The sequence below is a fragment of the Mobula birostris genome, chromosome 18 (assembly GCF_030028105.1).
Source record: "Mobula birostris isolate sMobBir1 chromosome 18, sMobBir1.hap1, whole genome shotgun sequence".
NCBI classification, from domain to species: domain Eukaryota; kingdom Metazoa; phylum Chordata; class Chondrichthyes; order Myliobatiformes; family Myliobatidae; genus Mobula; species Mobula birostris.
The window spans coordinates 14,836,995-14,861,233 of record NC_092387.1 but is presented as its reverse complement, the minus strand read 5'-3'; the positions used below and the strand labels follow the sequence as shown (position 1 = coordinate 14,861,233).

General features: G+C 41.6%; 1 protein-coding gene across 2 annotated transcripts; it reads right to left on the bottom strand.

Moving 5' to 3' along the window:
- Positions 1 to 111: 111 nt before the first annotated feature.
- Positions 112 to 24,239, bottom strand: LOC140211964 (dnaJ homolog subfamily A member 4-like). Of its 2 annotated transcripts, none has more exons than XM_072282245.1 (7): positions 23,868 to 24,239; positions 20,043 to 20,223; positions 11,040 to 11,144; positions 3,690 to 3,917; positions 3,372 to 3,602; positions 764 to 864; positions 112 to 679 (listed from the first exon to the last, which is right to left on the bottom strand). In XM_072282245.1, the coding sequence occupies exons 1-7, from the start codon at positions 23,997 to 23,999 to the stop codon at positions 467 to 469; spliced, it is 1,191 nt and encodes a 396-aa protein (XP_072138346.1). In that variant the 5' UTR covers positions 24,000 to 24,239; the 3' UTR covers positions 112 to 466. The 2 variants fall into 2 exon arrangements, with proteins under 2 accessions (XP_072138346.1, XP_072138347.1); XM_072282246.1 differs by lacking the exon at positions 23,868 to 24,239 and adding an exon at positions 18,326 to 18,428 and having other exon boundaries at positions 20,043 to 20,130.

Here is a 24,239-nt window from a genome sequence, read left to right as displayed (position 1 = left end):
GGGAAAATTACATCAGGTGACCTCCAAAAGACCATTACATCATTCTCACACACAAAAAAAAAAATCACAGATCTCCTTGAGGCATGTAACAAAGACAAGGACACCAAAACATTATTTGATAATCCTAAGTTTAATACCAATTATGACATTATGACCCTTAGAAATACACTTCAAATTTATGTTTAGGTCCATGTTTTAGCATAAACAGGTCAAACATTAGATAGACTAGGACAAAGTACACCGTGCTTCAATACACACAAATCCTTGTCACAAATTTTTTAAAAATGTAGGTATTCTCTTACACCACAATGAAAAGGAAAACAAATTACCACTTTGTTTTTCAAGTATATGATGCACATGAAATGTCTTGTTATGTTTCTGGATAACCAAAGCAATGCTTTTTAGGATATTAAAAAGTTTTGATGCATTGTAAAGTCTATTTCACCCCTCAAATATTTGCTCTTCATTAAGAAGTTTGACATTGAACACCACCTCTAGGTCTTTGATCTTCTTCATATGCTTCCCCACTATAATTTCTGCGCTGCTGTTCTGGACTAAATTCTGATAACTCCACATGTTCCATATCATCACTGATCATTAGTTCTTGACGTGGTGGAAGCAGATGTTCCAGTTCAATCAGATTTTCTTGTGAAATCCATCCATATGACGGAAACTTCACCTAATGATGAGACATAAAACCTTAAGTATGCTAAGTTGTCATATGGGGATTTCAGTAACCTTAATATTCTGTGGTGAAACTTACTGAAAATTGTATGATCAGTTGTCCTTTTTCAAATGGGTCTCTATAAATAGGCATTCCTTCGTTATAAACACATCTAAGGCTGCTCTCTTTCACAACTTCACCTAAAAGAAATCAAGTGTTTATTTAAACACTAGATCAATAGATGGTTTAATAATACAAAAAGGCATTAGATATTCCTCCATACCCAAAGTTTGACCAAGTAAGAAAAATGAGCATCTAATAAATTCTCTCCAATACCAAGCCTAGAAGCATAGCACATATAATAAATAGGAAATATTGAAGGCCAACATTTCATGAGGGTAATGGCCAAACTAAACAAAGTGCGCTAATTAAATAACGTTTATATAATAAATGTGTTTAAACAGCCAGTCAAAGAAACATTTTTATGTAGATATTCTGTAATGATAGAAAAAGTGGGAGGAAAATCCTATGGACCATAGGAGACAGGGAAGAGGAGGCACCAGTAGGTGGCGATAGACAGGTGAGAAGTAAGGGCCAGAGTGGGGAGAAGAAAGAGGGAAGTGGGAGGGGAAAGAAGAGAAATTCATGTTCATGTCATCAGGTTGGAAAGCTACTAGACAAAATATGAGATGTTGCTCCTCCACCCTGAGGGGGGCCTCATCCTAGCACAAGGCCATGGACTGACTTGTCAGAATGGGACTGGATTAAAATAGTTGGCCACTGGGAAATTCCACTTTTGGCAGATGGAGCAGAGGTGCTCAACAAAGTAGTCCTCCAATTTACTTCGAGTCTCACCAATGGAGAGGAGGGCATAACAGGAGCACCAGATACAATAGACAACCTCAACAGATTTGCAGAAACGTTGCCTCACCTGGAAGAACTGGGGCCTTGAATGGAGGCAAGGGAGGAAGTGAATGGGCAGATGTAGGATTGCTCTCTTGCAGGGATAAGTGCCAGGAAGGAGATTAGTGGGGAGGGATGAATGGACAAGGGAATCCCTGAGGAATGTTTGGGGGTGTAAAAGTTTTTAGGTGGTAGCATCCCATTGAAGATGGCAGAATTTGAAATAATTAACTGTATGCAGAGGCCCATGGGGTGGTATGTGAGGACGTAAGAAACTCTATCCCTGTTAAGGTGGGATGAGTGCAAATATCCAGTAAATAGTGGATAATGGTGAAGGTAGCATCAATGATAGAAGAAAGAAAACCCCATTCTTTGAAGGCAGGTATCCCTTCCTGGAAAGGAAAGCCTCATCCTGGGAACAGATGCAACAGAGACGAAGGAACTTAGCAAAGGTAAAAGCATTTTTACAGCAGACAGGGTGAGAAGAGGTATTAGTTAAGATAGCTGCAGAAATCAGTAGGCTTATAAAGAATCAGTAAATCCAGAGATGTAGACAGAGCAATCAAGAAAAGGGAGAGAGGTGTCAGAAATGGACCAAGTGAATTTAAGGCAGGCTGGAAGTTGATGAAATTGACAAGTTCAGCACACATGCATGAAGCAGCACCAACATAGTGGTCAATATAGTGCAGAAAGAGTCGGGAGCATTACCAGGCAAGGTTTAGAACATGGACTGTTCCATGCAGCCAATGAAAAGGCAGGCATAGCTGGGGCCCATGAGAGTGCCCATGGCTACCATTTGTATTTGTAGAAAGTGGGAGGAGCTAAAGGAGAAGTAACACAAAGTGCTGGAGGAACTCAACAGGCCATGCAGCATCTATGGAAAAAAGTACAGTTGACAGTTTGGGCCGAGACATTTCTTTTTTCCCCATAGATGCTGCCTGGCCTGCTGAGTTCCTCCAGCATTTTGTGTGTGTTACTTTGGATTTCCAGCATCTCTGGGTTCCCTCTTGTTTGGAGCTAAAAGGGAATTTGTTGAGGGTGAGGACCTGTTCTGCTATGTGGTAGTGGAAGGGAACTGGTTGGGTCTTTTGCTGAAAATGAAGCAGAGAGCTTTGAGGCCTTCTTGTTTGGGAACAGAAATGTACAGGGACTTCCATGGTGAAAGTGATTTGGTCCAAGCCAGAGAATTGAAAGTTGTTGAGATCAAGAGCATGAGAAGTGTCATAGATGTAGGTGGGAAGGGACTGATCCAATGGAGATAGAATGGAGTCAAACTACACAAACACAAGATCAGTGGGCAGGAGCAGGCAGAGAAAATGGGCCTACCTGGAGAGTCAGATTTGTGGATCTTGGGTAGGAGGTAGAAACAAGCACTGCAAGGTTAGGGAACTTTGAGTTTGGTGGCAGTAAATGGTAGATCTCAGAATTGATGAGGTTGTTCATGGTGTTGGAGACAATGCTCTGATGGTCTTTTTCAAGAGGTAAGCAAAAGCTGAGTGTTGCTGTCAGGCCTCACCAAGACAGAGATCAGTCTACCATGCTAGAACAACACCCACTTTGTCTGCAGGTTTGACAGCAAGGTTGGGATTATAAACCCCCAATAAAACCCCCAATTTAATAAAAAGGCTTTCAAAATTTATGAAGTAGGATAGGTAGGAAATGACAAGTTCCACAAGTCTATTAGAAAGTATCAAATAAAAATCACAAATTAAAAAGATGCATCACTGTATATTTGAAAAATATTTTAAAAGTTTAGAACTTTCAGTGTTATAACGGCACAAATACCAAAATAAAAAATGTTTACCTGGTTTGGAACTAATAAGAAGCATTCTCTTGTCAAGTGTTTCTATTGTTTTTTTGAAACCACACAAAGCTTCCACTAGTAATATTTCCATCTTCATGATCAAGTCATTTCCATGTCTTCGAAACACTTCATGTTCTGTTTGGTCAAGTACAATGATGACATCACCAGGTTCTAATCCTGGCTCCTGATCCCCTTCTCCACGGAAGGTTATCTTCTGCCCATCTTGCATACCTTAATTTTTAAAAAATGAATCTTTGAATATAAAGCAAAATACAAGTTATAGGATCAACACATATCCCTATTCTCAGCTTAATTTACCTTTGTCCACATGAACTTCCAATATTTTTCTTTCTTTCACAATTTTGCGCCCATTACAATTCTTACATCGGTCTTTTGGATTAATCTGTTCACCTTGTCCATGGCATTCTGAGCACATTGTCTGAATCTGCTGCACCATACCCGGTCCAATTTGTTGAACATGGATTTCAATCCCTCGGCCTTTGCAATTTGCACACTTTTCCACAGCTCCTTTCTTGCCTCCTAAACCTGTTCATTTTTAAAATGAGTAACAGCAAAAAAAATTATTTCATTTGCCATAGAGAGCATTAGATAAAGTCTACTGTTCACTCATGATTACAACTAAATTCACACGTTACTGTTTAACAGCCATCTCTATTTACTTAAGATTTATTGGTGGCTCTCATTGTTTGTTTCTGGTTTCTTATCAATATCTTCACAAAACTACCTTCCAGTCACCAGCGATCCAAAGGCTCTTCTCAACCACAAAAAAAAGCCTTTAGATCAGGAGACAGGGAGGAATTGAAACATGTGCAGAGGGAGCTAAAGGAGAAGATCAAAGTGGCTAAAGAGGAATACAGGAGAGCTCTGGAGAACAAACATAAGCAGAGTAGCACGCAGGTGGTATGGAGAGGCATGAAGAACATCACTGACTTCAATCAGCCTAGCCGTAGAGCCTCAGACTGCAGTTGTGAATGGGTTAATGAATTAAACCAAATCTTCAATCGGTTTGACAATTGCCCTCCTTTTAACACCCCTTCAGCACACCAGTCCAGGCGCCAAGGCACCCAATGCCTTCCATCCTCCCTCCAATTCAATGTGGATGAACAACACAGACTAAACTGTCTAAATCCCTTCCTTGCTCTGCACCCACCATCCACACCTCCAAATACCAACTTCCATCGTCCCAATCTTCACCTCCCCCCACTCCCACCCTTACCTTCCACCAACTCCCCAGCCATCATGAACTCACCTTCACTAATGAGTAAGTGAGAAGAGATATGGGGAAATTCAGACACAGCAAAGCATTGCAAATGGATGGTGTGAACCCTAAAGTCCTGAAGGAGTGTGCTGAGCAGCTGTGTGCAGTTCTCCAGCACATTTTCAATGAGTCACAACCTGGAAAGGGTCCCAACTGCGTGGAAAACGTGTGGTCTCAGTACCCAAGAAGGGGCAACAAGTCTTGAATGACTACCATCCAGTGGCCCTGACCTTACATCATGAAGACCCTGGAGAGGCTAGTCCTGGCTCACCTCCAATCCCTGGTCAGATCAGCTCTTCATCTCCTGCAGTTTGCCTACAAGGAGCACATTGGAGTCAACGATGCTGTCATTTACCTGCTGAACAGAGCCTTCTCCTATTTGGATAAGCAGGGCAGCAGTGTGAGGATCACATTTTTTTGATTTCTCAAGTCCTTTCAATGCCATACAGCCCTTGCTACTGTGGAAAAGCTGTTCAATGCAGGTTGGCACTTCCATTGCACCCCGTATAATGGGCTACCCAACCGGCAGGCCACAGTTCCGAGCAGCTTCAGAGCTGTGCATCAGATATGGCTATAAGCAGCATTGGCACCAACCCCTCCCCCCCCCCATTGTCTCCTTTCCTGTTTACCCTGCATACTTCAGATACAACACCAAGTAATCTGCAGAAATTCTCTGATGACTCAGCATAGTTGGGTGTATAAAGGGAGGACAGGAGGATGAATACAGGGCTCTGGTGGAGGACTTCATCAAATGGTGCAAGATGAAACATCTGCAGCTCAACATTGGTAAGAGAAAGGAGACGGTGATGGACTTCAGGAAGACTAAGCGTGCACAGCTCTCTGTTATTATTGATGGTGAGAATGTGGATGTGGTGAGGATCTACAAGTACCTGGATGGCAGCCTTCAGTGAAGCACCAACACAGAGGCTGTGTACAAGGGCCAGAGTCACTTCTACTTCCTGAGAAGACTAAGGTCCTTTGGAGTATGCAGGCTTCTTCACATTTTCTACCAGTCTGTTACTGTGAGTACAATCTTCTATGCAGTGGTGTACTGGGGCAATGGCATCAACACAGGTGATACCAACAGGCTCAGTAAACTGATTAGAATGGCTGGCTCTTTTATAGGAGTCAAATTGGTCACACTGGAGGCTGTGGTAGAACAAAGGACCCTATGGAAAATCCTGGCAATTCTGTCAATGTTTCCCACCCTCTGCATGCCACCTTGGCTGAACACAGGAGCACTTTTTTGGGAAACATGAGGCTATCAGGCAAAAACTTGTAAGCATAAATTGGAAACAGATGTTCTCAGGGAAATGTACAGAGGAAATGTGGCAAATGTTCAGGGGATATTTGAATGGGGTTCTGCATAGGTACGTTCCAATGAGACAGGGAAAGGATGGTAGGGTACAGAACCATGGTGTACAAAGGCTGTTGTAAATCTAGTCAAGAAGAATAGAAAAGCTTACAAATGGTTAAAAAAAAACTAGACAATAGAGATCTAGAAGATTATAAAGCCAGCAGGAAGGAGCTTAAGAATGAAATTAGCAGAGCCAGAAGGGGCCATGCAAGGCCTTGGCAGACAGGATTAAGGAAAACCCCAAGGCATTCTACAAGTATGCAAACAGCAAGAGGATAAGACATGAGATAATAGGACCAATCAAGTGTGACCGTGGAAAAGTGTGTATGGAACTGGAGTAGATAGCAGAGGTACTTAGTGAATACTGAAGCAAAGTATTCATTATGGAAAAGGGTTTTGGTAATTGTAGGGATGTCTTGCAGCGGACTGAAAAGCTTGAGCATATAGATATTAAGGAAGAGGATGCGCTGGAGCTTTTGGAAAGCATCAAGTTCGATAAGTCACCGGGACCCGATGGGATGTACCCCAGGCTACTGTGGGAAGCGAGGGAGGAGATTGCTAAGCCTCTGGTGATGATCTTTGCATCATCGAGGACGGGAGAGATTCCTGAGGATTGGAGGGTTGCGGATGTTGTTCCCTTATTCAAGGGAGGGAGTAGAGATAGCCCAGGAAATTATAGACCAGTGAGTCTTACTTCAGTGGTTGGTAAATGGATGGAGAAGATCCTGAGAGGCAGAATTTATGAACATTTGGAGAGGCATAATACGATTAGTAATAGTCAGCATGGTTTTGTCAAAGGCAGGTCGTGCCTTATGAGCCTGATTGAATTTTTTTGAGGATGTGACTAAACACATTGATGAAGGTAGAGCAGAAGATGTAGTGTATAGGGATTTCAGCAAGGCACTTGATAAGGTACCCCATGCAAGGCTTATTGAGAAAATAAGGAGGCATAGGATCCAAGGGGACATTGCTTTGTGGATTCAGAACTGGATTGCCCACAGAAGGCAAAGAGTGGTTGTCAATCATTTTCTGCATGGAGGCTGGTGACCAGTGATGTGCCTCAGGGATCTGTTCTGGGACCCCTACTCTGTGATTTTTATAAATGACCTGGATAAGAAAGTGGAGGGATGGGTTAGTAAATTTGCTGATGACACAAAGGTTGGGGGTGTTGTGGATAGTGTGGAGGGTTATCAGAGGTTACAGTGATAGGATGCAAAACTAGGCTGAGAAGTATCTAACTAATAGGCAAATAAAAAGGAATCACTGCAGCCCTTTTAATCATTTCACATGTAGGCCTTGATAGCATTTCCCGTGACAACACTCATATCTTTCCTCTACCCCAAAAAGTCTAGTTTCTGAGCCTTTCACTTTATATGTAGAGAAAATACCAAACCCTATCCAGAATATGCTAGTGCCAATAGACTACTGATTAACTAAGAAAAATGAAAAGAGATGTTGACAGGACAGGTAAGAAAAGCATCAGGATAAATTTATCGAAGTGTAACCAGAGAACGATTACCTGAAAGCAGGGTAGACAATGTCTTTCCCTGTTAAGTTTCTCTAAAGTAGGGTGAACCCTCACCCAAACTTTGAATATTAAGCTTTTAGATGAAAAACACCCATCAAATGCCCTTTTTAACTGAGTTTAGATGAAAATAGTTTGCAAAATAACTGTCGACTTCACAGTTAGATTATTAACAATAAACTACCACTGGAAAATTCTCAAAAATATCGAATGCCATAATTTAGTTCCAAACAGACCCTTTAACCCATGATGTTGTGTCAACCTACCTGTGACACCTTTTCCCTTCAGACAGGACCATCACTATCCTTTTTCCTATATAATTATGTGCATAATCTAAGGCACCTCTTAAATGCCTTTCTATATGTCTCCACCGCCCAATGGTGCATTCCAGCTACCCACCACTATTTAAAAAAAAACCTGCCCAACACTTCTTTGAACATTCCCCCCGCCACCTCAAATCATACCTCCTAATATTAAGACATTGTGATCCAGGGGAGAAAGTACTGGTTACCTAGACACGCATCTCATTTGACCTTTTCTCAGTGCTCCACTCCAGAGAAAACAATTACAGGTCCACAATCCCATATCCGAAATTCTGAAATCCAAAAAGCTCCGAAAACCAAAGTTTTTTTTTTGTAGAGTGTGGAGCGTGTCGTAACAAGGCTTGTTTGGCACGCCAACAGCTGACGTCACTCAGGTGTGACGTGGCAGCACTAGCAGAGGCCGCCAGACGTCAGTTATGGCTCAGCACTCGTACTGATCAGCTGTCGGCAAAAAAAACTTCAGTTTTCAGAGCTTTTTGGATTTCAGAATTTTGGATAAGGGACTGTGAACCTGTATTTCATTTATCAGTATATTACTTTTGTGACGACAAACCAAGTTATCAGAAGATTGATGCTGATGAGAGAGATAAGTGAGACAGGCCCTTTATCAAAATGCTAATAAGAGAAAAGAGAGAGATTAACGAGAAAGAAACACATTTCAGAATATTGACAGACCGGTTGCTTTGAACCTGAACTGTTTGAAGTTTGATGGACAGGCAATACCCCAGCAGGGGGATAAAAAGAACAGGTTCGCTAAGGCACGACACCACGAGATAACGAGACCCTGGAAGAGCGGTGTGCCCCAAGTTGGAGGGAGTTTGGAGGTCTGGTCGCGGGAACCAACCATAGATGCACAGGGTGAAAGGGTACGATCAGCGGGAACCTGGTGTGTGTGTCTGCCCTTGCCTGGGTGCCGGGTTCACCGCGGAAGAACAGTCGTATCCGGAGCGGAGGGGTCAGTCAGTGACCACAGAAGACATAACAAAGGGTCCGCCCAAGAGCTATCTGCGAAGAACATCAAAGGTCTGCTGAATCAGATTTGCATATATCTCTCTCTCCCCCTCCCCCCCAACAGCACCACAGCGATTACTGCGAACTGTACTAAGTTGAACTGAACTCTGCGTCACTTGAGACTGATCATTTTACCCCTAGACTGCGATAGAGCTTGGTCGATTCCTATTACCCTAGTTCTGTGTACATGTGTGTTTTAACATGGCTAAACCTGTTGCATTTTATATCCTTACGATTAGAGTACTGTGTTACTTATTTCTTTAATAAAACTTTATTAGCTTCTGTTAAACCAGACTCTAACTAAGTGGTCCATTTCTGCTGGTTTGGCAACCCAGTTACGGGGTACGTAACACTTTATAAATAAACTGTAATAGTATTTGTAAAAGACCGCGGATCGGGAAAACCCAGAAGTTCTCTCTCCAGCACTCGTTATTTGAGCATATACAGACTTTTTTTTCTTGTCATTATTCCCTAAACAATACAGTACAACTATTTACATTGCATTTACATTGTATTAGGTATTATAAGTAATCTAGAGATGATTTAAAGTATACGGGAGGATGTGCTTAGGTCCAGAGCTCCCCGGCTCCTAAAGTCCACCACACTGAGACAGGTTAATTATCAATATAATTATCAATTTTCTGAAATCCAAAAAATTCTGAACCCAAAATGCAACTGGCCCAAGGGTTTCAGATAAGGGATTGTGGACCTGTCCAATTTCTAATTCAGGCAGCATCTTGATAAGCATTTTCTACAGCATCGCCATAGCCTTGACATCCATAAGACCACAAGATACAGGAGCACAATTATGCCATTTGGCCCATCAGATGTGCTCAGCTATTTCATCATGGCTGATCCATTTTCTCTTTCAGCCCCAATTTCCTACCATCTCCCCCATCCCTTCACACTGAATAACCAAGAACTTATCAACCTCTGCCTTAAATATAACCATTGACTTGGCCTCCACAGCCACCCATGGCAATTAATTCCACAGATTCACTGCTGTCTGCCTTAAGAAATTCCTCATCTCAATTATAAATGGACATCCCACTAGTCTGAGATTGTGTTCTCTGGTCTTAAGACTCCTCCACCACAGGAAATATCTTCTCACATTCAATCTATCAAAGCCTTTCAACATTCAATACGTTTTAATGAGATTCCCCTCCCCAATTCTTCTGAATTTCAGTAAGTACAGGCCCAGAGCCAAACACACTCATATGAGCCTTTCAATCCCAGAATCAGTTTCGCGAACCTCTTTTGAACTCTCTCCAATGTCAACACATCCTTAAATATGGAGCCCAAAACTGCTCTCAATACTAGAAGTGAGGCCTCAGCAGTACCTTTTAAGCCTTAAAATTACATCCTTGCTTTTATAATTCTAGTCCTCTCAAAATACTAACATCACATTTACTTTCCTCACCACTGATTCAACCTGCAAATTAACCTTCAGCGAATCCTGCATGAGGATTCCCAAGTCCCTTTGTGCCCCAGATTTTTGAATTTTCCCTCTCCATTTAAGTCTACATTTTTGTTCTACTAATGTGCATAGCCATACACTTCCTGACACTGTATTCCATCTGCCATTTACCCATTCTAAGTCTTTCTGTAGCCTCTCTGCTTCTTCAACACAACCTGCCCCTCTACCTATCTTTGTATAATACACAAATTTGGCCACAAATTCTGTCATCCAGATCATTGATGTATAACGTAAATAGAAACAGTCCCAACATCCATCCTGTAATGCAGTGACCAGAAATAAATACAATATGTCTGATACAACTTAATCAGTTTTATAAAGCTGCAAAAACATAAAAAGTAACTACATTTCTTTTTGCCATTCTAAATGTTTTAAACCTCTATACTAATTCTTGATTGACCCACCCCTAAACTTACTATTCAAAAGGCACTGTTCATTTCTATCTGTTCCAAAATTGCTACCAAACTTTCCACAAGGACTTTGGTCATTCTTTTGGTTCAATTAAGTCCATCCATTATTACAAATTATGTTGTATCAGGGACAAGCTGCTTCAATTCGATTCTTTCAATTGTGAATTGATAATTGCTATAAAATTGTACCAGTTATGGAAATACCACCCAGTTTTTGTTTCCTACTTTCAAATATATTAGTGTTATAGATTCAGCCTAACAATTGGGAATCTAATTGTATACTCACCATCACATTTGTCACAAATTACATTTTTCTTCAATGCCAACTTCCTTGTGGCCCCATTGTAAAGATCTTCAAGTGAAACAGCCAGCTGGTGCACAACATCCTTGCCTAGGCACAAATGAGTAATGCAGTCAAGATATGCAGAAAACACTTACACATTAAAGTTTTAACATTAATATTTAACAATCAATTTTGCTTCAGCACCAAGATAAAAAAATTAGACAACTCCAATGACAGCAGGATAACTTTAAATAACCTCAGTGTAGGTGGGGGCATAGAATTAGAGGGAACATTAACAAGCAGTAACACACAATGGTGGAGGAACTCAACAGATCAGGCAGCATCAGTGGAGGGAAATTAACAGTTGAAATTTTGGGCAGAGATCCTTCATTAGGACTTCAAAAGAAGGATCAAGAAAAGCAAAATGCTGGAGGAACTCAGCAAGTCAGGCAGTTTTTTTAATTCCATTTTTACTTGCCTGACCCCCAAAGCTTTACTTTCATTTCCATATTTTAGATTTCTACTTCAGATGAACCCCTAAGACTGCCACAATTCAGATAGACAATTGTGCAAATGAAAAACAATTTTATATAATTAACTGTTAAAACTAGAAACTTTGACTTGGGCTTTAACAGCTATGAGTTTCAATTCATAAACAACTTTCAAACAATTCATATAATGGTTTCCTTCATTAAAAAAAGCAAGCCTTTTGGCCCACCATGCTCACACTGATCTTTTCGCCCATCTACCATTAATCTCATTTGACTGCAACAGTACCATATCCTAGGCATTGCCTATTCAAGTACCTCTAAAAATGTACTAATTGTATCTGATCCCACCACTTCCTCCAGCAACATATTCCACATATCACCCACTCCACACAAAAAAATTCCTCTCAGATCCCCTTTCAAATGCATTCCTCTCAAAACTATGCTCGTGTTTTTGATATCCTTTCCACGTAAAAAAAACTTCTCATATGTCCCATACCTGTCAAATTTTGCATACCTACAGTACTGTCATAGGCATGTAAAAAAATTCTGTACAGTGAAGATGCTTTCAAAAATAATGAAAAGTTTCAAATATTATTAAAAAAATCACTATAAAAAGCAATAAATGGTAAAAACTAAATTGAATCAATATTTGGTGTGACCACCCTTTGCCTTTAAAACTGCATCAATTCTCTTAGGTGCGCTGTAGTGTAGTTTGGGGGGGGGGGGGGGGAATCATCAGCTGGTTGGTTGTTCCAGGCATCTTGGAGAACTTGCCAGTTCTTCTGCAGACTTTGGCTGCCTTGTTTGCTAGTGCCTCTCCAGGTAATACCAAACAGCCTCAATGATGTTGAGATCAGGGCTTTGTGGATCCCATACCATTTGTTGCAGAACTCCTTGTTCTTTTTGCTGAAAATAGTTCTTTATGACCTTGGTTGCGTGTTTGGGGTCATTGACCTGTTGCAGAATGAAATTGGGACCATTCAGATGCCTCCCTGATGGTATTGTGTGATGGATGGGAATCTACTTGTACTTCTCAGCATCATGGATTCCATTAATTCTGACCAAATCACCAACTCCATTTGCAAACCTGCAGGGAATTGCTACCATGCTTCACTTTGGCTGCAGACACTCATGCAAGTAGCTCTCTCTAGCTCTTCTATAGACCAACTCTAATGTTTGAGCCAAAAATTTCAAATTTTGTCTCATCAATCCGGAGCACTTGCTGCTATTATTCAGCACCTCAGTCCTTGTGTTTTTGTACATAGGTGAATCTCTTGGCTTTGTTTCCACTTTGGAGGAATGGCTTTTGGCAGCAACTCTTCCATGAGGACCACTTCTGACAAAACTTCTCTGGATTATAGAGGGGTCTTGGGTTCCAGTGGTTTCTGAGAGTTTAGAGCTGAGTTGAAGGTCTAGATGGGATAGTTTGTCAAATGTGTTCAGGAAAGTTTCCTTTATCAATAAATAGAAGCCTCAACAAGTGAGTATGTGACACTGGATCTGCTATTAGGGAATAAGACAGCAGGTAACAGAAGTTTGTGGAGGGAAACACCTTGCATCCAGTGACTACAATGCCTTTAGTTTCAAAGTAAATATGCAAACAGAGAGGTATGGTCCATGGGTTGAGATTCTAAACTGGAGAAAGGCCAATTTTGATGGTATCAAAATGACCTGGCAAGTATGGATTGGGACAGACTGTTTTCCAGCAAAGGTGTACTTGTTAAGTGGGAGGCCTTCAAAAATGAAATTCTGAGTGTATTTGCCTGTCAGAATAAAAGGTAAAGATAACAAGTGTAATAAACCTTGGTTTTCAAGAGATATGGAGGCCCTGGTTAAAAGAGAAAAAAAAAGGAGGTTCACAGCAGGTATTGGCAAGTCGGAACAAAAGAGGTGCTTATGGAGCACAAGAAATGCAAAAGAACACTCAAGTAAGGAATCAGAAGGGCTAAAAGAAAGGCATAAAGTTGCTCCAGCTGGCAAGGTGAAAGAGAATCCCAAGGGATTCTTCAGGTATGTTAAGAGCAAAAGGATTGCAAGGAACAAAGTTGGTCCTCTGGAAGACCATATTGGTAATCCATGTTTGGAGCCAAAACAGATGAGAGAGATCTTAAATGCATTATTTGCATCTGTATTTACTCAGGAGACTGATACAGAGCCTACAGAAGTGAGGCAAAGCAGCCATCAACTTCATGAACGTTGTACAGATTACTGAAGAGGTGTTTGCTACCCTGAGGGAAATCAGGGTGGATAAATCCCCAGAGCCTGACAAGGTGTTCTCTCTGAGCCTACGGGAGATGAATGCAGAAGCTGCCAGAGCCTTTGCAGAGATATTTAAAGCATCCTTAGCAACTGGAATGGTACCAGAGGATTGGAAGATAACCAATGTTATTCTACAGTTTACAAAAAGGCTGTAAATAGAAGCCATGAAATTATAGGCTGGTGAGTCTAACTCAGTGGTGGGAAAGTTATTGGAAGGTATACTAAGAGACCAGTATTTGGATTGATATGGGCTGATTAAGGTTAGTCAGCACAACTTTTTGCATAGTAGGTCATGTCTAACCAATTTTAGAGATATTTGAGGCAGTTACCAGGAAAGTGGATGAAGACAAGGCAGTGGATGTTGTGTACATCGACTTTAGAAAGGCATCTGACAAGGTCCTGCATGGGAGGCTGGTCAAGAAGGTTGAGTTGCTCAGCATTCGGAATGAGGTAGTAAATTGGATTAGACATTGACTTTGTATGAGAAGCCAGAGAGTGGTAGTAGAGTGTTGCCTCTGACTGGAAGCCTGTGACTAATGGTGTGCCACTGGGATCTATGCTAGGTCATTTGTTATTTATATAAATGATGTGGCTGATAATGTGGTTAATTGGATCATCAAATTTGTGGATGACACCAAGATTCGGGGTGTACTGGACAGTGAGGAAGGCTATCATGGCTTGCAGAGAGATCTGTACCAGCTGGACAAATTGGCTGAAAAAATGGCAGATGAAATTTAATACAGACAAGTATGAGGTTTTTGCACCTAGGTAAGACCAGCCAGAGTAGGTCTTACACAGTGAACAGTAGGGCACTGAGGAGTGAGGTTGAGAAAAGAGATCTGGGAATACAGGTACGTAATCCATTAAAAGTGGCATCACAGGGGGATAGGGTCAAATAAAAGCTTTTGGCACATCGGCCTTCATAAATCAAAGTATGAGTACAAATGATGCAAAGTTGTGTTGAAGTTGCACAAGACGTTGGTGAGGCCTAACCTGGAGTATTGTGGGCAGTTTTGGTCACCTACCTAAAGATGTAAACAAAGTTGAAAGAGAGTGCAGAGAAAATGTACAAGGGTGTTGCTGGGTCTGGAGAACCCGAGTTATAAGGAAAGACTGAATAGGTTAGGACTGTATTCTTTAGAACATAAAGATTGAGAGCAGATTTGATAAAGGTATACAAAATTGTAAGGGTATAGATATGGTAAGTTATTTCACAGATCTTGGCAGTGTGGAGGATCAGAGGGAACTTGGGGTCCGAGTCCATAGGAAACTCAAAGCTGCTGCGCAGTTTGACTCTGTGGTTAAGGAGGCATACGGTGCACTGGCCTTCATCAATCGTGGGACTGAGTTTAGGAGCCCAGAGGTAATGTTGCAGCTATACAGGACCCGGGTCAGACCCCACTTGGGAGTACTGTGCTCAATTCTGGTCGTCTCACTATAGGAGGGACATGGAAACCATAGGAAGGGTGCAGAGGAGATTTACAAGGATGTTGCCTGGATTGGGGAGCATGCCTTATAAGAATAGGTTGAGTGAACTCAGCCTTTTCTCCTTGGAGCAACGGAGGATGAGAGGTGACTTGATAGAGGTGTACAAGATAATGAGAGGCATTGATCGTGTGGATAGTCAGAGGCTTTTCCCCAGGGCTGAAATGGCTATAGTTTTAAGGTGCTTGGAAGTAGGTACAGAAGAGATGTCAGGAGAAAGTTGTTTGTGTTTTTTTTTAAATAAAAATACACAGAGAGTGGTGGGTGCATGGAATGGGCTGCCAGCAGCGGAAACGATAGGGTCTTTTAAGGGACTCCTGGATGGCTACATGGAGCTTAGAAAAATAGAGGGCTATGGGTAAAGCCTAAGTAGTTCTAAGGTAGGGAAATGCTCAGCACAGCTTTGTGGGCCAAAGGGCCTGTATTGTGCTGTATGTTTTTCTATGTTTCTATCTTGAACTCAATTCCTGACTACTGTGGGCCAACACACCATATGCCTTTTTAAGTGTCACTTTGAGGGATCTGTAGTCACGGATCCCAAGATCACTCTCTTCCTCCACACTGTTAAGAATCTTTCCATTAGACCTGTATTCTGCCTTCAAATGTGAAGATCCAAAGTAGATAACTTCACTTTTTTTGAGTTTGTTTCCATCTATCACTTCTCAGCCCAGCTTGGCATCTCATCAATGCCCTGTTTTAAACAGCAACAACCTTCTTCACTATCCACAACTTCATTAAACTGCAGGTCATCTGCAAACTTACTAACTTGCCTTCCACTTCCAGAAGTCTTAATAAAAATTCACAGCAGGAGTCCAGAACAGATCCTCGCGGAACAGCACTGGTCACCAACTTCCAGGCAGAATGCACTTCATCTATAACCACCCCCTCCATTCTTTGGGCAAGCCGATTCTGTATCCACGCAGCCATGTTTCCCTGGATCCCATGCCACCTGACTGTCAGGATGAACTTACTGTGGGGAAAACTTATCAAACACCTTATCAAACTCCATATATACCACATCCACTACTCGATCTTCATCACAATGTGCTTTGTCCTCAAAGAATACTACCAGGCTTGTGAGGCATGACCTACCCTTCATAAAGCCACGTTGACAATCCCTAATCAGACTGCTTCTCCAAATGATCGTAACTCCTGACTAAGAACCTCTTCCCATAATTTGCCCTCCACTGCAGTAAGACTTACTGATCAACTCCCAGTGTTATTCTCCAGTGCCTCATCTGCATTTCAGTATGTTTTAAAAAGAGTACCTCTCCCAGAGCTCCTGCAATTTCTGCACGACCCTCCCACAAGGTCGGAGGGGGAACCTTATCAGGCTCCTGGAATGTATCCTCCCTAACTTGCTGCAAGATAGCAAGCAGCTCCTTTTTTGTAATCCCAGTACAGTCCATGACCTCACTACTTTTCTGCCTTAGTTCTATTCACTCAGTGTCCACCTCTCCAAGAAAATACAGGTGCAAAAAATCCATTTAAGATCTGCCCCATTTCTTTTGGCTCCATGTGCAGATGATTGCATTGATCTTCAAGTAAACTAATTTTGTCCCTTGCTATCCTTTTGCTCTTAATATAGCTGTAGAGGTCCTTGTGATTCTCCTTCACCATTTATGCCAGAGCAATCCCATGCCTTTTTTATCCCTCCTGATTTCTTATACTGCTCAAGCACGTCATTTGTTCCTTGCTGCCTACACCTGCTATGCATCTCCTTCTTCATAACCAGGAAATATTAGGCCCTGAAAACCTATACCTGTTAACCTTGCAGTTTTTCTAATAGGAGCATACAAACTCTGTACAATCAAAATTTCACTTTTGAAGACTTCATCTCTTTGCTAGAGAAAAAAGAAATCATCCTAATCCACATCTACCAGATCCTTTCTGATGCCACCAAAATAGGGCTTACTGCAATCTAGAATCTCAACCTGAGGACCAGTTCTATCCTTCTCTATAATCATCTTGAAACTAATGGAATTACAATCACTAGATCCAAAGTGTCTCCTACAAACTTCTGTCACCTGCCCCGTATCATATATAGGCCTCCAAACAGTCAAACTCTCCCGAAAGTTCTTCCTTCAGTCCTGACGAAGGGTTTCGGCCCGAAACGTCAACTAATCTTTTCAACTGATGCTGACTGACCTGCTGAGTTCCTCCAGCGCATTGTGAGTAGCCAAGTGAGTTTGAGATTGCAAAAGGAGCTGGAAAAGGCATGCAATGGGAGACTTCAGTATGCAAAGGGATTGGGAAAATCAGGTTGGTGTTGGACCGTAGAGAGAAAATTTGTGGAATGCCTACAAGATGGCTTTTTAGAGCAGCTTGGATTGAGCCTAGAGGAAAGGCCATCTTAGATTGGGTGTTGTGTAATAACCCAGATTTTATTTGGGAACTTAACGTAAAGGAACCCTTAGGAGGCAGTGATCATAATATGATTTAATTTACACTGCAATTTGAGAGGGAGAAGCACAACTCACATGTATCAGTATCACAATACAATAAAGGGAATTACAGAGGCACGTGAGAGGAGCTTCCCCAGGTGGACTGGAGAAAGGAACTGGCGGGGTTGACGGCAGAGCAGAGGTGCAAGTTTCTGGGAATAGATCACAAGGCACAGGATGGATATGTTCCACAAGAGTTTTCAAATGGCAGGGGTAGGCAAACTGGCTGACAAAGGAAGTTAAGGACTGCATAAAAGCCAAGGAAATAGCATATAATATTGCAAAAGTGAGTGGAAAGTTGGACGATTGCGAAGCTTTTAAAATCCTATTAAAGGCAACTGAAAGAGTTATAAGGGAAAGGATGAAATAAGAGGGCAAACTAGCCAATAATATAAAGCAAGATACTAAAAGTTTTTCAGTTACACAAAAAGTAAAGGGAGGTGAGAGTTGATATTGGACCACTGAAAAATGATGCTGGTGCGGTATTAACGGGGGACAAAGAAAAGGCAGATGAACTTAATACCAGTGGTGATTGATAAGTTCGTGGCCTAAGGTAGAAGGCGTTAATTTTAGAAAACCTAGCACATTTTTTTCCCCTACATTTACACACTTAGTCCAGTGGTCATGGAGCACACAGATCCCTTCTTTGTAGAGGTCAGCATCTTGGGCCTCCAGAAGTGGTCCACAGCAGGGGTGGTTGATAAGCTCATGGCCTAAGGTAGAAAGGGATGAGTTATTAACTTCAAACTTTCTGCAAAATCACTCAGAGTTGAACTGCACGTGCATGTAACAAGAGCTGTATAACTCATCTCCTTCTACCTTAGGCCACGAACTTATCAATCACCCCTCGTAAGTACTTTGCATCAGTATTCACTGTGGAAGACACTAGCAGTGTGCCAGAGGTCCCTGAGTGCCAGGGAGTAGGGGTCAGTATTGGGACCACTACTTTTCATATTGTTTGTCAATGATTTGAATAATGGAATTGATGGCTTTGTGGCGAAGTCTGCAGATGATACGAAGATAGGGGAGGGGTAGGTGGCGCTGAGGAAGCAGCGGACTTGGATAAATTGGAAGAGTGGGCAAAAAAGTCGCAGATGAAACAGTGTTGGGAAATGTGCAATAATGTATTTTGGTAAAAGGAACAGTAGTGCAGACCATTATCTAAATGGGGAGAAGGCTCAAACATCAGAGGTGCTGAGGGACTGTCCTGTGCAAGACTCCCAGAAGATTAATTCACAGGTTGAGTGTGGTAAAGGAGACAAATGCAAGTTGGCATTTATTTTAAGGTGAATTAATTATAAAAGCAAGGAGATAATGCTGAGGCTTTATTAAGACACTAGTCAGGCTGCACTTGGAGTACTGTCAGCAGTTTTGGGCCCAGCACTCAGAAACGATGTGTTGTCATTGGAGAGAGTCGAGAGGAGGCTCACAAGGACGATTCCGGGAATGAAGAGGTTAACATACGAGGAGCATTTGGCAGCTTTGGGCCTGTACTCACTGGAATTTGAAAGAATGCAGGGGGATCTCATTGGAACCTACCAAATGTTGAAAGGACCAGATAGGGTGGATGTGGTTAGGATGTGTCCTATTGTGCGGCTATCCAGAACTAGAGGTCACAGCCTCAAAATTAAGGAGCAATCTTTTAGGACAGAAGTAAGGAGGATTTTTTTCAGCCAGAGTGTAACGTATCTGTTGAATGCTATGCCACAGACTGCTGTGGAAGCTAAATCCATGGGTATATTTAAAGCAGAAGTTATTTTCCTGATTGGTCAGGGCATCAAAGGATATAGTGAGAAGGCAGGTGTATGGGGTTGAGTGGGATCCGGGATCAGCCATGATCAAATGCCGGAGCAGGCTCGATGGGCTGAATAGCCTAATCCTACTCCCATGTCTTACAGCCTTATTCCCTCATTGGAGATCCAGTCTTTAGATCACACTCTCTAGTTGGGATCTCTATATATCAAGCAGACTTTCCACAACACAGTTGACAAATCCTATTCCATTGAGTCCTTTTACAGTATGGGAATCCCAGTCTTTATGTGGAAAGTTAAAATCACTATCACATTATTATTTTATCTTATAGATGTGACACAACTGCTAGGTTTAATTTTGTATCTTTCACTGCACTCTTCCTTTTAACATAGCACCTGCAGGCACAACTAGAATCTTACTACCATCTGAAGTTTAAGCTCTTTATTTAGGTAGCACAAAATTGCTTACCAATTATTTATCTTTCTATTCAAGTAATGTTGTTTTTACTTCCATGTTCGTGATTTTTTTTTTCCCCATCCACCAAACTTCCACTGAGATAGGGATGAAATATGTACCTCTTTTCTCCCTTTGCATTCTGCCACCACCACCAAAGAACATGTCGAAGATGTCCATGGGCGAGGAGAAGCCACCACCCCCTACTCCTCCTTCTTTAATGGCTTGCTCACCACCTTGGTCATAGATGTCTCGCTTCTTAGGATCTGATAAAACCTCATAGGCTTGTGATATAAGTTTGAACTATTTAAAAGAGAAGCAAAAGAAAATTTTAAAGAAATTATCTATCACGTCCAACCATTCCTAAAAGTCACTGATGAAAAAAAAAAGGACTTAGAGAAGATCAAGTTCTGCAGAGAAATCTTTTCTCTATCATCTGGAGAGAAAAAAATCTTTGTAAGACCACTAAAACTTATTTACCCAAGCAAATCAGAGGAAAAGAGAAAAAATCACCCAAGATGAAAACAGCTATTAATTTAAATTACAGACAAAAAATAATAACTAAATTTTACAAACTAATAGAATTACCCTTGGAATACTTCCTTCAAAATGACCAGTTGATGGGAAAAATATGGATCATTTTCCAAAACTTTTAATTAAGTTATTAAACTGTTAAAATTCAGTCATTTCCTGCTACCATCTCAAGTATCAATAAAGAAACTGTTCCAGATAAAAAATGTAGTTTTGTCACACAAGGATATTTAAAAACAGCACACACAATGGAGAATTGCAAATAACAACAGTTCAAATTTATGAACCTTGACTGTCTAGGTTAACTGCTGATACCATCTAATTTTGAAAGCATTTTATATCAAGATCAGGTAAAAAGAGAATTTTATCATTTCATCTCAAAGCATTGCACAAGCTGAGGTGGGATATTAAGCTATGTAGTCAAGAATAGATGCAGCTAACCATGACAATATCTCTTGCATTTCATCAGGAATGTGTTGTACAAAATAAAATGAGAATTAAAGGGAGAAACTGCACCAAGTAAAATTATTATTGAGATGCCAGCAATTTAGAATCTAACACCAAAATGGCATTCTTGTTCTGGATTAACAGTCCTATTAATTTTGAAGTTCCTTGTAATATTCTAATAATATGAAGACATTAATGGCAAATTACTGTCAACTATTTATATAATTTAGAACAATGTCATCAAAAGTATTTTACACTTCAGCCTTGGAACTCTATAGAACACCAAAATAATGTCACAAAATGGCAAGGAACACGAAGTCAAAAGGCATGCTCTTTTTCTATGTTTTCCTTTTTTTATTTTAAACTACTTTTAAATGGTCACCACCAGTTCTTTATTTTGTTTTCTAGATTAAAGCTGAAGCAGACCTTAATCTAATAACTATTCACTCCTGATAAAAAAAACTTAAAAATTGAAAAAGTAGTTAACGTGGATAAAAGTAAATCAGAGTGGAAGGACCAGAAGACCCAAGATTTAAAGGGATTCCCAAAAAGTTGACAGTTCAAAACGTCACCCAGATGAATTAGTCAGTGTTTTGGTTTAATTGCATATTTATAAAGATAGCAGAAATACAGAGATATTGACAGGCAAAGGACCTGCCTAGGGCCTGATGTACAAGGGAGACCTTAATTGGTAGGACAAAGTTAAGAATTAGATCCCCCACAAATAGCAGACTTACAGATAGGCTGCACATATACTATGTTTGGAGGTGGACAGGATGCACAAGTATGGATTTTCTGGCTGTTGTGGGAATCTTCTGCCAGGTGGGAACATAGTATGCCTTCTCTCTTCACCCAATGATGCCACGTGGCAGCCACTTCTCCCATGCCTGCTCAGTCTCCTGTCACAGCTATTTCTGTGATCCTCTCCCTCACTTATTTTCATTTTTGACAGGTACAGTTACAAACAGTCCTCAGTAACAGAAACATACAAAATGCTGGAGGAACTCAGCTATGGAAACAAATAAACAGTCGATGTTTTGGTGCCACTACACCAAAACCCAAAACCCTTTTTCGGGACTCACAATGGAAGAGTGCTCTGAATGGCACTGACTGGAGGAACATGCCACATCATGAACTGCTTATTTATCTCCCCTTTTGATAGAAGAAACTGCTATATCCATAATGATCTCAGCCACTTCAAAACCCAAAGACATTTATATTATTAAACTATTTCAAGCAAATTCAATCAAAACTATCAGACAAGTACTCTTCCTAACAACACCATGTGGTAGTTAATCCCCATCCAAATGTGATACACTCACAACCCTGTAATTATACATCCTACCCCTACTGCTTCTTTTGAAAAAAAGGTATATTTGCTATCTTCCAATTATCTGGCATCTCAGTCATGGCCAGTGAAGATTTAAAGATCTGCCATGATGCGAGCAGTCTCCTCACTTGCTTCTCATTGCAACCTCCATCTTTAAGACATCCAAAACCACCTGATTTTTAAGAATAACACCTTGAATTTCTCAATTCTCTTCAATTAAATAAGACCTCATCTATGCCCTCTGACTCTACAAAATACTGCTTTGTTTCTATTTTGTTGCTCATGTTCTTTCCCTTAATATATGTACTTTAAATATTTCAGGGTGTTCCTTAGCCTGCCAACAATATTTCATGTACCTTCTTTAGTCTGCTAATTTATATCTCCCTCCCAAACCATGTAAGCTTTCTAAACTCCTGAAGGACGTGGTTCACCGGAAAAAATGTAAAAAGTGTAATGGCCCAGAAATGCAAATTTTAGTTTTAATGAGAATTTCATCCAATAGTCCAAAAAGTCCCACTTTTCAGATTTACATACCTGCAAGAAGCTACTCAGTCCACTTTTTTCAGGTTCTGTTTTACAGTATTGAAATTAACCTTTTCCCTAATTCAGAACTTAAGTTTGGAGACCACACATCTCCCTTCAGTATAGCCACCAACTCCAAAATACTCTCCTACTTCTCCCACTATATTTCCTAAGACTGGGTTCAGGACAACTCTTTCTACAACTATACATCAACTGGCTCAAACACTTACCAAGAGCACACTTTAAAAACACCACTGGCTCCATGTCTTTCATACCAAAGCAATCCCACTTCACCTCACCTCCCCATTATATGCCACCAGTAAACACACCAGTCCCTTTTAGTTCCCAAGGAGTCTAGAGATACCCTTCATCACTACCATGCCTCTATTAACCTTTTTTTAATATCTTAATAATCACCAATAAAACAAAAAGGCAGACTTGTCAACTGTAATAACCTGTTGGGCCCAAGCCTCGCAAAGTCAACACTCACACACGCTGGAGGAACTCAGCAGGTCGGGCAGCATCCGTGGAAACGATCAAGCCATTTGTACTTATTTATTTATCTATTTATTTAGCGAGATACAGCGCGGAGTAGGTAGGGCTACTCCACACCGCCCAGCAACCCCCGACAGCCTAATCATGGGGAAATTTACAATGACCAATTACCCCACCAAATGGTAGGTCTTTGGAAACCGGAGCACCCGGAGGAAACCTACGCAGTCACGGGTACAACGTACAGGCGGCGGGAATATTTAATGGGATAAAGGGCAGTGAGATGATAGAATGTCATGATTATGAAATCGTAATATCTATTTAATTACAAAATAGAAAGGCCATATTATAGACGGTTAAGGTGTTTTGGAAATGTACCGATGTGTACAGTTATCAGCGAGGGTGGCCCAAAGAACCCCAGGGTGCCGAAGTGAGCGCTTTTCACACTCACTCACCACCCCCGGGGGCTGGTCTGATATACACCGAGCTCGGATGAAGTCCATGTCCCTGGTTTAACAAACACTGGGATTCCAAATGGAGCCACTTGCTCACTCCTTCCCTCCACCCAGAACGTTCTGGAAAGTTCTGCACGGCCGGCCGGCCGCTCGCTCGGCTTGTCTCTTACCCTTTCGCCCTCGCCCGGGTTTTTGTCGGGGTGATATTTCAGCGCCAGCTTCCGATACGCCTTCTTGATCTCGTCCGGGGAGGCGTTGGGCTTGACACCCAGGGTGTCGTAGTAGCCCGTCTCCTTCACCATCGCCGCTCTGCCGAGGCCAATCACTAGAGGCGAGTGCGGGGGTTACAGCGGACCCGGGCCGACCGAGGTGTCACCAAGCAAGCAAGAGCTGACAGCGCTCACACTGCCCCGGTGGATGTGGGGGCAATGCTTCGCCACACCGCCGATTTCCCTCCCGTTACGAGTTGAAGCGGCTCCGCTTCTGAACGCCAGCCTTTATTCGCCAGCTACTGGAAGGTTCTGGATTCGCCTCGCTCCGCC